Source organism: Callithrix jacchus, chromosome 1 (genome assembly GCF_049354715.1).
Source record: "Callithrix jacchus isolate 240 chromosome 1, calJac240_pri, whole genome shotgun sequence".
NCBI classification, from domain to species: Eukaryota; Metazoa; Chordata; class Mammalia; order Primates; family Cebidae; genus Callithrix; species Callithrix jacchus.
The window spans coordinates 160,744,711-160,758,818 of NC_133502.1; the positions used below are offsets into that span (position 1 = coordinate 160,744,711).

The 14,108-nt window shown below is 40.7% G+C and overlaps 1 protein-coding gene across 4 annotated transcripts in view; it reads left to right on the forward strand.

Moving 5' to 3' along the window:
• Window positions 1-14,108, forward strand: part of HSDL2 (hydroxysteroid dehydrogenase like 2) — an 89,986-nt gene that overhangs the window by 23,919 nt on the left and 51,959 nt on the right. For all 4 annotated transcript variants that reach the window (XM_035254814.3, XM_002743202.7, XM_054258986.2 and 1 more), the window contains exon 6: window positions 30-128. In XM_035254814.3, the coding sequence (XP_035110705.1) occupies window positions 30-128 (99 nt within the window). The remainder of the gene's footprint in view (window positions 1-29; window positions 129-14,108) is intronic.

The following is a 14,108-nucleotide window of genomic DNA, read 5'->3' on the forward strand; positions in this document are numbered from 1 at the left end:
TAAATTATTATTTTTTGTGATTCTTTCAGCTTATACCATTGCTAAGTATGGTATGTCTATGTGTGTGCTTGGAATGGCAGAAGAATTTAAAGGTGAAATTGCAGTCAATGCACTATGGCCTAAAACAGGTATGTACTTTAAAAAAACTTCATTTGTTAAGATTTTCATGTATTGTCCTTGACATTCTTTTTTTTTTTTGAGGCAGAGTCACCCAGGCTGGAGTGCAATGGAGTGATCTCAGCTCACTGCAACCTCTGCCTCCCAGGTTCAAGCAGTTCTTGTGCCTTAGCCTCCCAAGCAGCTGGGACTAGGGGCGCACACAACCATGCCCAGTTAATTTTTTGTATTTTTAGCGGAGATGGGATTGCACCATGTTGGCCAGGCTGGTTTCGAACTCCTGTCCTCAAGTGATCTGCCCACCTTAGCCTCCCAAAGTGCTGGGATTACAGGCATGAGCCACCACGCCCGGTCTGTCCTTGACAGGCTTGAGGTGCACCTTGGGTGTGATGGGGTAGGAGTGTGTAGACTGTTAACACTAACTTTAATCTGTTTGTTGGGAAACAAGTTCAACTTTTTATTGTACAACATAAGATCCTTTTCAATCATCCTCCAGCCTTGGCTTAGACTACATGAGTGACTCTTCAGCCAAAGTCTTTGTGGGAACACTGACCACTGAACACTATAAAAGTCTCTTGAAGGTCAACAGGAGATACTGCACTTCCCCAACTCTTTCTCCATCTTTGTTTCTGGAACCTTCCTAATTCTGCAGATTCTCATACTTTTATTTTCTCCTCACACATTCTAACAAACGCTTTTTAACATTTTTGTATTCTTACTGCCCTTGCCTTTTTCCTTTAGAACAAGCTGGATTATGTTTACTTTCACATGAATTCTTCCGAATTCACAGAATGCCTGGAGCCCTGTGAGAGGACAGAAGAACCTGTGTATGCCTGGGCTTTGTATGCAAATGCTATAACAGAAGTTGATGGCTTCCTTGCTGGGCAATAAGATATATAAAAATGAGGGAAAGCCAGCAAAAATGAGAGAAAAGGAAAGCCTATCTTTCTTACAGGTTCTTACTCTCCGCTTATATCAAAGTAGCTTAAAGGAAGAAAAAGAGACGATAACATTTCACTCTACATTTTTCCATGTACTAGTGGGTAATGCCATGAAAACTTTAATTTCTTTTCATCTTAAGTGTAAATGGTGCCAGGTGTGGTTACAGATGGCCCACACAATCCCAGCATTTTGGAAGACCGGATGGGCAGATCACTTGAGGCCAGGAGTTTCAGACCAGCCCATGCAACATGGCAAAACCCCGTGTCTACTAAAAATATGAAAAATTAGCCAGCTACATGCGAGGCCAAGACATGAAAATCACTTGAACCCGGGAGGCAGAGGTTGCAGTGAGCTGCGATCGCACCATTGCACTTCATCCTGGGCAACAGAGTAAGACCCTAGCCCAACAACGGCAATGACAACAACAAAATATGTAAATGGCAGTCACATCCCAGAAAAGTATGTCTAATGATAAAGAGAATACATAGAGGGATTGGTGTGGTGCCTCACTCCTGTAATCCTAGCACTTTGGGAGGCTGAGATTGGGTGGGATGATTACCAGTCTGAGACTAGCTTGGGCAACATAGTGAGGCCTCTTTAAAAAAATTAGCTAGATGTAGTGGCGCACACCTATAGTCCCAGCTGAGGTAGGAGAATCACTTAAGTCCAGGGGTTTAAGGCTACAGTGAGCCATGGTCATGCTGTTGAACTTCAGCCTCGGCAACAGAGTAAGACCCTATCTCGACCCATTTCCCATTTGACCCGAGAATACTCTTGTGTCTAATTCTAATGTAACATCATATACATTTCTGTTACATTAGGGTTAAAGACAAGGTCTGTTTAAAAATAACTCAACAGTTTTTTATATTTTTATGTTGAAAATCAGATTTGTTTCAGCCTCAAAGTCTGTGTTTATGTAAAATTAGATGAGCTCTGGCAGTAAGCTGTACTTTTTTTTCCCCCTAAATGGGAAGTGGGTTAAAAAACAACAACAAAAAAAGAGAATGCATAGTGGGAATCACATTTTTATTTCATTCTTTAAAAGATTACAGGCCAGATGCAGTGGCTCATGCCTGTAATCCCAACACTTTGGGAAGCAGAGGCAGGATGATTTCTTGAGCCTAGGAGTTGAAGACCAGCCTGGGCAACAAAGAATTAGGTTAGCTGGGCACAGTGGAACATGCCTGTGGTCCCAGCTTCTTGTGAGGCTAAGATTGTAGAATGGCTTGAACCCTGCAGATCAAGGCTACAGTGAGCCATGATCATGCCACTGTACTCCAGCCTTCTGAGACAGGACAGAGTGAGATCCTGTCTCAGAAAAACAACAAACAAACAAAAATTCAACAGAACTTTGATTATACTCACATTGGAATTTAAATAGAAAAAACAATGTGGCCCTTGTACAAAGAATCACCTTAGGGATCAACACTGGTGTCTCTGTTCCTAGGGTAGTGCTCTGCCCATAATGGTCACTTAGATATTTGTAAATGCATGATATTTTTGGATCCCTTTGGAAAGTCTTCATAATCTTCATTACATTGATTTTTTTTTTTTTTTAAAGTGGAAAGGGGGTTTTGCCATGTTGGTCAGGCTGGTCTTGAACTCCTTGGCTCAAGTGATATAACCTCCTTGGCCTCCCAAAGTACTGGGATTACAGGCATGAGCCACCGCACTGGCCTCATTATATTTTTTGAAAACACTTCTATTGATGGCAAATCGGAATCTTTTTCACTGAATTTGCCAGCAGAGAGGGTTTCTAGGAAGACAACTACTGGAAGTCATGTCCCTGTTGTCCTTCCCTTTCCCCAGATTGGAGCAGCTGCTAGGGTGAGGGCAGGCAGGACTAGGAAGGAGTAAGTGAGACTTGATTCTGTAAGAGAAGGAACTGAGAAGCTTGTGACTTTGTTCTCTCTGAGCTAGAGGACAGAATGGAGCCAGGTGAGAGAACTGAAGAGAGAACAGATACTCAGAAGTTCCTGGAAAGGGCTTAGATCATGGAGATCTGAGGATTCAACAGGGTGGCTCTACAGGCAAGATAAGTATTTCCTATCCCTGAGGTGTGGAAGTGAGGAGACCTGGGAGAATTCAAGTCCAAAATAGATTCAATGATTGGTACTTCTGATAAGATAACTTACTATGCTGGCACTGCTGGCATCCTTTCAACTGTCCTGGGAGACAGAGCTAGACTCTGTCTCAAAAAAAAAAAAAACCTATCTAAGGGTAAAAAGAAAAATTGCAGTACAGCTAAGAGAACCCAGTATCCAGACATAGAAAAAAATGAATAGAACACCTAGAATAGCAGTTTTCAGTGAAAGAAAACTGCTAAAGAAACAGAAAACACCTCAATTTTTTAAAAAAAGTAATGACCTAAGAGATTGAATTATCATATGAAAAATGCTTTCTGGAACTAAAAATAGATTGTGTTTAAATATATATATATATGTATGTATGTGTGTATATTTAGTATATAGTAGTTGAAGGGTTGGATGTTGGATAACACCTGAGTAAGCAGCTTGAATATTCTGGTGCAAGAAATATCTCAGAAGAGCAAAAATACCCTAAGGAAAAGGGAGAGAGACTTAGAGGACACATCTGGGGAACTTCACATTCAAATATCAGGAGTCCTAGAAGGAGGTCTGGAAAGAAAACAAATAGAGGAGAAACAATCGAATGAATAATAGGAAACAATTCCCTTGAGCAGAAGAAAGACTGATATGCTTGTAGATGGAAAGGTTTACCAAATTTGAGGCTGAATTTATGAGGGTGAAAAAGACATCTGGGAGAACCTCAGAATTTCAAGGATAAAAAAATCTTCCAAGCCTTCAGGCAGAATATATGTTGCTTACAAACGAAAAAGATTGCAGTCTTTTATCTTCAATGCCAGAAACTAGAAAGCAGTGGAGTAACATCTGTACCTTACTGATAGAAAGGGACTCAGCCAAGATAGTTATTTATTGACAAGATGAAGGGAAGATATGTGGATATGCTACCACACTTGAGAAGAGTCTTGTAGCAAGGGCTCTTAACCAAGCAGCAAATCTGTCAGAACAGAGACTTTTCAAGATAGGAGCAGAAGTAAAGAGAAGAGGAAATAATGGCTAGGAAATAACCTGTAGTATATTTAATACATGGTCAAATATAAATGGATCATACAGAATAACTGGGAATGTTAAATATAGGTATCAAATAAGAACTCTCTATGTTGAAGAGATAGGATAAGGTAAAAGTTTAATAATAGTCTCTAGCCAAAAGCACTACACTGTCTTTAAAACCTAGAATTTGGGGAAGAGGGAGATGTGGAAGTCATTGAATTCCTTTTTTTGTTTTTTTGAGACAGAGTTTTGCTCTTGTACCCCAGGCTGGAGTGCAGTGGTGCAGTCTTGGCTCACTGCAACTTCTGCTTCCTGAGTTTGAGAGATTTTCGTGCCTTAGCCTCCTGGGTAGCTGGGATGACAGACATGCGCCACCATGGCCATCACACTTTTGTATTTTTAGTAGAGAGGGAGTTTCACCATCTTGGCCAGGCTGGTCTCAAACTCCTGACCTCAGGTGATCCACCTGCCTCAGCCTCCCAAAGTGCTGGGATTACATGTGTGAGCCACTGTACCAGATGGGAAGTCACTGAATTCTAAAGGACTCATATGAGCATGGGAAGACTGGGGAAGGGAACACTTTCTAACCATTTCGTTTTGAGGCAGCTACAATTCTAGATGGTATCTTTGTTGTTGTTGTTTGTTTTTTGAGACAGGATCTCACTCTGTTGCCCAAGTTGGAGTGCTTGGCTCACTGTAACATCTGCCTCCAAGGCTCAAGTGATTCTTGTGCCTCAGCCTCCCAAATAGCTGGGATTATAGGCACCCACCACCACGCCCAACTAATTATTGTATTTTTAGTAAAGATGGGGTCTCACTATGTTGGCCAGGATGGTCTCGAACTCTTTGACCTCAGATCATCCACCTGTCTTGGCCTCCCAAAGTACTGGGATTACAGGCCTGAGCCACTGTACCTGGTCTAGATGGTATCTTTTAAAAAAATTATTTTCTATTTGGTGCTAGGGTGTAGAAATGTTTTTACAATTAAACATTATAGACTGCTATCTTTCTAAACTTTCTTGCTGAGTCTAATAATTTATCTACAGTCTCTTCAGTTTTCTATGCAGATAATCATATGATCTATAATAACATTTATTTCTGATCCCTTTCCAAATTCTTACATCCTTTCTTTTTTCTTGCTTTACTGCACTCTTCTCTCTCCTCCTCTCTGCCCTTCACCAGTAGTTTTCTCTTGATTTTTTGAGAGCTCAGCAATGCTTTTAAAAAATATTTATTGCTTATTTATAGTTTGATTGTAATAAGACAGCCCTATAGAGTATATAATTCATCATATAGTTGATCCATGAACAATGCAATGTTAGGGGTGCCGGCCCCCAGCAGTAAAAAAAAAGAAAACATATTTCTAGAAGCAGAAGACTAGTTCTATTCATTTTTTATTAAGCATGTTACTAGATATTTTATATTTTATTGTTTTCAATATATTTTCTCATTTGTTAAAGTATATATTAATATAAAAACTATATATCTTTATTATAAATATACTAGTAAACTGAACTGTCTTATTCATACTAAAAAGTTTTCTATAGATTCTCCTAGATTCTTTTAGGTTTGAAGTCTTATCACAAAAAGTGACAATTGTGTTTCTCCTTTTCCTTATATATTAAATTATTTTTCCATTTCTTATTAGATTAGCTAATCCTTTTAGGATAGCGTTGAATAGTAACAATGATGGGAGGTATATTTGTTGTGTTCTTGTCAATAATGGGAATGCTTTTCTTTTCATCATTAAATATATGCAGTTTCTTCCTTTTTATTTTTTTGAGACACAGTCTCACTCTGTCAACCAGGCTGGAGTGCAATGGCACGATCTCTGCTCACTGCAACCTCCGCCTCCCAGGTTCGAGTGATTCTTCTGCCTCAGCCTCCTAAGTACCTGGGATTACATGCCCAGCTAATTTTGTATTTTTAGTAGAGATGGGGTTTCACCATGTTGATCAGGCTGGAGTCGAACTCCTGACCTCATGATCCGCCTGCCTCAGCTTCCTAAAGTGCTGGGATTATGGGCCTCTTTTTTTTTTTATTTTTTAACTTCAGTTATTGCATCCTTTCTACTGCATAATGTTGTATTAGTATTAAATATGATCGTTAAAGCAGTAAGGTGTCACTTAACTTGCTGGAAACTTTTGTGTAATATTCCTACCTACTAAGTGGAGTTGTTAAGTTGGTAACTCCTACTAAACTACCATAAAATCTGCATGCTTTCTAATGCTTATTAAAATTGAAATATTACTTTTTAGTGGTATCTCAAACTTGGAACTATTAGATAATTAAGCAATAACATATTGTTTCTGCCCTTAGTAGTTTACAAATTTTGTTAGGGCAGATAAATCATATAAATATAATGCAACCAGAGAAGTGGTCTACCTAGGTACTCTCTTCAAATATGTGGACTCGTCATTGTAAAGTTCAAATAGGTTTTCATAATCTGTTAATTATGGAAATTAATTCCGCCTGTATCTTTTCTTCTGTGAGAGCCTTTGAACTTTCGTATTCTTGGTGTCACATTTTGTTTAATTTTCTTATTAGCACACTTATTCTGTATTCCAGATTCTCAAGTAACCATATAATTTAGTTCAGGTAAATAAATGATTGGATTGATTTTTATTTATTTTGAGATAAGTCTTGCTCAGTTACCCAGGCTGGAGTGCAGTGGCATGATCATAGCTCACTGCAACTTTGACCTCCTGGGCTTAAGCCATCCTCCTGCCTCAACCTCCTAAACAGCTAGGAACACAGGTGCATACCACTATGCCCAGATAATTTTTTAGTTTTTTTTGGTGGAGACAGAGTCTTGCCATATTACCTAGGCTGGTCTCGAACTCCTGGGCTCAGGTAATCCTTGCACCTTGGCCTCCCAAATTGTTGGGATAATAGGCGTGAGCTACTGTGCCCTGTCAGAACTAAGTTTTATAAAACATCCAAATGTCACATTAGTATTTAAAATTATTCAGTTTCTCTGCTTCTTTTGGTTTGTGGTACCTGTATCTGGCTGTGACAGCCTCTACAGTCTGTGGGCTGGCAGTTTGCTGATCTTTTAAAGTTTCTTTCCCTAACCAGCCCCGATTTTCTGATAAGGTTTCTTTTCTTTTTTTTTTTTTTTGAGACAGAGTCGCACTCTATCACGCAGGCTGAAGTGCAGTGGCACAGTTTCAACTCACTGCAACCTCTGTCTCCCAGATTCAAGCGATTGTCATGCCTTAGCCTCCCGAGTAGCTGGAACTACAGGTGCATGCCACCACACCTGGCTAATTTTTGTATTTTTAATAGAGATGGGGTTTCGCCATTTTGGCCAAGCTAGTCTCGAACTCCTAACCTCAAGTGATCCACCTGCCTTGGTCTCCCAAAGTGCTGGTATTACAGGTGTGAGCCACCATGTCCTGCCCTGGTAAGGTTTCTATGAGGTCTGTTAGGTGTACATCCTGCAGCTTATTGGTTTAAAATGTACTTGCCTTTGATGTGGTCTCTTTGGGGCTGATTAGGAGAAAGAAAAATCAATAGTGCAACTGTTTTGATACTGAATATTGACAAGTGTCTTTTTGAAATAAAGAATCAGTCCTTCTAAAAAATCAAAATAAAATAATTCCGTTTCTGTATTGCCCATGTCATTCTTAGCTGTAGCTGTTTAAGCTGAGCTGCAGTAGCCGTCTATACTTAGTTTCCTCTCATATAAAATTAGGTATTATAAATAATCTCTAACGCCCTTTGTTGCATATTTTTCTAACTTTTAATTATGAAAAAAGTCTAATATATGTACAAACGTGTATACAAGTAGGGAGAGTAGTACATCATGTACTACTCAGCTTCAGCAATTTCGCCACATGGCCAATCTGGTTTTACCAGTTTCTCATTCCGTCACCCAGGCTGGAGTGCAGTGGTGTGATCTTGGCCCACTGCAACCAATGTCTCCCAGGCTCAAGTGATTCTCCTGCCTCGGCCTCCTGAGTAGCTGGGATTATAGGTGCCCACCATTATGCCCAGCTAATTTTTGTATTTTTAGTAGAGAGGGTGTTTCACCATGTTGGCCAGGCTGGTCTCGAACTCATGACCTCAAGTGATCCACTTGCCTTGGTCTCCCAAAATGCTGGGATTATAGGCAGTGCCACCGTGCCCAACTGCCTCACCACATTGTTTTAAAGCAGATCTCAATCACAGCATCATTTTATCTGTATATGCTTTAATATGTATTTTTGAATTATTAGTGCTCTTTAAAAAGACAAAATTATCATCATAGCTAAGACACATACTTTAATATCATCTAATATCTAGTCAGTGTTCAAATTCCCTCACGTGTCTCATAAATGTTTTCTTTGCAGTTGGTTTATTTACATCAAGTTCTAAATTGTTCCATACATTGCATTCATTTCATACGTCTCAAGTGTTTTTAATCTAAAGCAGTTACACTGATTTTTTTCTTACCACTTATTTCTTGAAAAACCAGGTCATTTATCTTATAGGATTTCTGTCATTCAGATTTTCTTGATTTTCCCAGTTGCATCATTTAACATCTTTCTGTATCCTCTAAGGACCCTTATGATGGTATATTGTTTATTCCCACTATTTTTTCTTCTGGCATTTTATTTATTCATTCATCATCCAACAACTATTTATTGGATAGTTATCATGCAGCAGACATGGGTACTGGGGATACTTCTTTGGCCTTTTTACCTAGTGTATGTCTAGCTTGGTAAAAGTTAGGTTTTAAAAGCATATTTAATCCAGCATTTATGCCAAGTATTATTAAACCCCTGGTGGTACTTTTGAACTGAACTGCCACATAGAGCTGTGTGAAACATATCTAGAGTTCTAGTTCAGGAACAAGTGAAGGATTTCTTTTCATCACTGCTTCCTATCTGCTATATACTGGATAAGGGGAATTCCTCAACTCCAAGCAGTACTGAAAGATTCTATGGCCTGTAGTATAGATGACGGGAAACAAGGGACTATGGGTAGAATCTACTGAGTACTGGAGCATGATGGTGAGGTAACTCTTGGAATATTTGACAATTGCAGCCAGCTTTCCAACCATCAAGTCTCTTTTTCTTCTAAGGACTCCAGGAATCAATTTGGTTAAATTCCTTTCTTCTGCAATTTGACGGGTCCCCACTGTGGGACCAAAACCGTGTTTTATGGTTTCTTTGTTTCTTTGATGTTTCTGTAGCAAACAGTTCTTTTAAGATTTTCTGAAGAGTGATGTTCTTTGCAGTGGGAAAAAAAGATGAGAGTAAAAAAGGCACTGTTTCAATATTTCTCAAACTATATGTCAAGACTCATTGATGAGTCATGAAATCAATTTAGTGAGGCATGAAATCAATATAGTGGATTGTGAAATTGATTTAGTGAGCAGCAGCCAGCGTTGTTTTGTCGTTGTTTTATTTCTAATGGAATTGAATAGAAAATATTAGCGTGCTTTGTGTGGAGGAAGTGTCAGTATTGTTTCATAGCTTTTTTTTTTTTAATTTTAATATCATTTTTATTAGACGTGGTATAGCCTGTCACTTCTTTTTCTTTTTCTTTTTTTTAATTTTTTATTGGATTTTAGGTTTTGGGGTACATGAGCAGAGCATGCAAGACAGTTGCGTAGGAACACACATGGCAGTGTGCTTTTCTTTCCTTCTCCCCTTCACCCACATTTGGCATTTCTCCCCAGGCTATCCCTCCCCTCCTCCCCCTCCCACTGGCCCTCCCCTTTTCCCCCCAATAGACCCCAGTGTTTAGTACTCCCCTTTCTGTGTCCATGTGTTCTCATTTTTCATCACCCGCCTATGAGTGAGAATATGCGGTGTTTCATTTTCTGTTCTTGTGTCAGTTTGCTGAGAATGATATTCTCCAGATTCATCCATGTCCCTACAAACGACACAAACTCATCATTTCTGATTGCTGCATAATATTCCATGGTGTATATGTGCCACATTTTTCCAATCCAGTCTATTATCAATGGGCATTTTGGTTGATTCCAAATAGGTCTTTGCTATTGTAAACAGTGCTGCAATGAACATTCGTGTACATGTGTCCTTATAGTAGAACGATTTATAGTCTTTTGGATATATACCCAGTTATAGCTTTTGTTTCATATATAAGTATTATATGTGAAAATGTTCCCTATTATGGGTCACAGCCAGAAAACTTAAAAGCTCACACTTTATTGTCCCTCTCTTTTTTAACTTCTTTGCCTTTTCTGACCCTTTCTCAATCACCGTCCCTCATATTATTATTGTCATTAAAGTTGATATAGAGAGGAAGTTGGTTAGAAAGGGAAGTCTCTGAGGTAACAAATTTCCAACATGTTATTTCCCCTCTTTGTACCTCCCTTGTGTTACTTGTCACTTTCTCTCTCTCTCTTTTTGAGACGGAGTCTCACTCTGTTGCCCAGGCTGAAGTACAGTGACGCAATCTTGGCTCACTGCAACCTCTGCCTCCTGGGTTCAAGCGATTCTCAGGCCACAGCCTCCCAAGTAGCTGGGATTAGAGGTGCATACCACCACACCTGGCTGATTTTTGTATCCTTAGTAGAGATGGGGTTTCACCATGTTGGCCAGGGTGGCCTTGAACTCCTAACCTTAGGTGATCTGCTTGCCTCAGCCTCTAGAAGTGCTGGGATTACAGGCTCGAGCCACTGCACCCAGCTGACTTCTCATTTTCCATTCACTCATTTTCCAAACATTCATTCTTACATGCCAGGCCACAGTTCTCCATACCATTCGCTTGTTATGCATTTGACAGATAATTGATTAATTATCTACTAGGTGCAAGGCAACATGGGTACTAAGATGAATGTAACACAATCCTTACCCTCAAAGAGTTAACTGTTTAGTGTGGCAGACTTCAGAGTTTGTTATCATTTGTACTCTGTCCTCCCGTCCCGTTCCTCTACCTCCCTAACCTGTGGGTCTTTGGGATCCCGGGATAACAGAGTCAGAAAAAGCTTTCTTTGACTTTGAAGAATTTAAAATTTTATTCATACAATAAATATTCATCGATACTATTTTGTGCCAAGTTGTGTTCTGCTTGCTGAAGATAACATCAGAGAACAGAAGAGATAACAATCTCTGTCCTTATGGAACTTACAGTCTAATTGGGAGACAGGCAATAGACAACATGATGAATAACAAAGTATATAGTATGCTCCGAGGTAATATGCTATGAAAAATAGAACAAAGGAAGGGGGACTGGAGTCTCAGGCATTGAGAAAGGAAGGTGGCAATTTAAAATAGGGTAGAAAGGTTTGGCCTTAGTCCAGGAGGGGTGGCTTATGCCTGTAATCCCAACACTTTGGGAGGCTGAGGCAGGCCAATCACTGGAGCCCAGGAGTTTGAGACCAGCCTGAGCAACATGGCAAAACTTCATGTCTACAAAAAATATGAAAAGTAGCCAGGTATGGTGGTATGCACCTGTAGTCCCAGTTACTCAGGGGGCTGAGACAGGAGGATCACCTGAGCCTTAGGAGTTCAAGCCTGCAGTGAGCCATGATCATACCACTGCACTCCAGCCTGGGTGACAGTAAAACCCTATCTCAAAAAAAAAAAAAAAAGGAAAAAAAAGAAATGTTTAGCCTTTCTGAGAGTGCCAAGTCCTAACCATCAGACCACCAGGGAAGGTAGGTTCAGCCTTTCTGAGAAGGTGATATTTGAGCATAGACTTGGGGGCGGTAATACGGTTAGTCCTGGGGATCCGTCGGCCATGGGTTATCTAATGGAAAACATGCAAGGCAGAGGAGGCAGCCAGTGCATAGGTCCTCTGGACTGGTATGGCTGGCATGATGCAAGAGCAGGGAGAAGACCAGTGTCACCAGAGTGAGGGGAGAGGAGTAGGAAATGAGGTGATGTCCATAAGGAAATGGGGGTCGGATGTTATAGGCCCTTGCCAAGACTTGGTCTTAGATTACTCTGGGTGAAATGAGGAGCTGTTTCAGGTTTTCAAGCAGAGAAGGGACCTGATTCAACCTAAATATTTAAAATACCTCTCTGGCTGTTCTATTCAGTACTTAGATTCTTGAGGGGCAAAGGGGGAAACTGTTGGGAGGCTACTGCAGTAACTGAGGCACGGATTTTGGTGGCTGTGGCCAGGATGACAGCAGTACAGGCGGTGGAGAGTGGCCAGATTCTGAGGTCTTTTCAAGGTAGAACCAACAGTGTCTGCTGATGGATTGCCTTTGGGATGTGAGAGAAAGTGTCAAGGGTGGCTCCAAGATTTCTGGCTTGGGCCGGGCTCAGTGGCTCATCCCAGCACTTTGTGAGGCCGAGACAGGCAGATCACCTGAGGTCAAGAGTTCGAAACCAGCCTGGCCAACATAGTGAAGCTCCATGTCTACTAAAAATACAAAAAATTAGCTTGGCATGGTGACACACACCTGTAATCCCATCCATTCGGGAGGCTGAGGCAGAAGAATAACATGAACCCGGGAGGCGGAGGTTCCAGTGAGCTGAGATCATACCACTGCACTCCATCCTGGGTGACAGAGTAAAATTCCAGCTCAAAAAAAAAAAAAAAACAGATTTCTGGCTTGAGTTGCTAGAACAGTGGAGTTGCCAGGAACTGAGATGGATAAAGCTGCACATAGAGCAGATGGAGGGCAAGCTTAGGAATTCAGTGTGGGGCATTGTGTTTGAACATCGGAGCGGGGACAGTCAGGCAGCTGGGCTTGTGAAGGGGGGTCAGGAGAGCAGTCCGGGCTGGAGATAAAAATCTGTGGGTTATCAGCATATAGAGGGTATAAAAAGCCATAACACTACATGATACCATCTAGGGAGTGAGTAGAAGAGAAAGGACCATTGGCCATTTCAACATTGAAAGGTTGGGAAGAAGAGGAAGACCCACATAGGACAGTAAGGTAAGTGGAAATCCAAAGAGGAGATGAAAGCCAACTGAGGAAAATGTTCTAAGGAGCACAGGGAGTGAGACGGTTTATCAATAGCTAGCAGAAGATAAGAAATAACTAAGATCAGAGCAAAACTGAAGGAGATAGAGACACAAAAAACCGTTCAAAAAAATCAATAAATCCAAGAGCTGATTTTTTGAAAAGATCAACAAATAGAATGCTAGCCAGACTAATAAAAAAGAAAAGGGAGAAGAATCAAATAGATGCAATAAAAAACGATAAAGGGGATATCACCACTGACTCCACAGAAATACAAATTACAATCAGAGATTACTACAAACAACTCTATATACATAAACCAGTAAACCTGGAAGAAATGGATACATTCCTGGACACTTGCACCCTCCCAAGCCTAAACCAGGAAGAAGCCGAAACCTTGAAGAGATCTGGTTTTTAAAAGTGTGTAGCACAACTCCCCTCCCCCCACTCTGTTGTTCCTACTTTTGCCCTGTGATGTGCCTGCTCCTGCTTCACCTTCCACCATGAGTAAAAGCTCCCCAAGGCCTCCCCAGAAGCCAAATGACATTGGAGCCATGCTTGAACAGCATGCCGAACCGTGAGCCAGTTAAACCTCTTTTATAAATTACCCAGTCTCAGGTATTTTTTTTTTTTTTGAGATGGAATCTCGCTCTGCTGCCTAGGCTGGACCAGAGTGCAGTGGCGCGATCTCAGCTCACTACAACCTCTGCCTCCTGGGTTCAAGCAATTCTCCTGCCTCAGCCTCCCGAGTAGCTGGGATTACAGGCACCTGCCACCACACCCAGCTAATTTTTTTGTATTATTAGTAGAGATGTGATTTCATCATGTTGACCAGGCTGGTCTCAAACCCCTGACCTCATGTGATCTGCCTGCCTCAGTCTTCCAAAGTGCTGGGATTACAAGCATGAGCCACTGCACCTGGCCTAGGTATTTCTTTATAGTAGTGCAAGAACAGATTAATACAGGGAGTGATCAGTCATGTCAGATTATACTAATAGTTCTTACAAAATGGGACTGACCGTTGGATTTGGTAGTCTGTACATCCCCTTCACATCACTTACAGTATTTGTTATTATTAATTT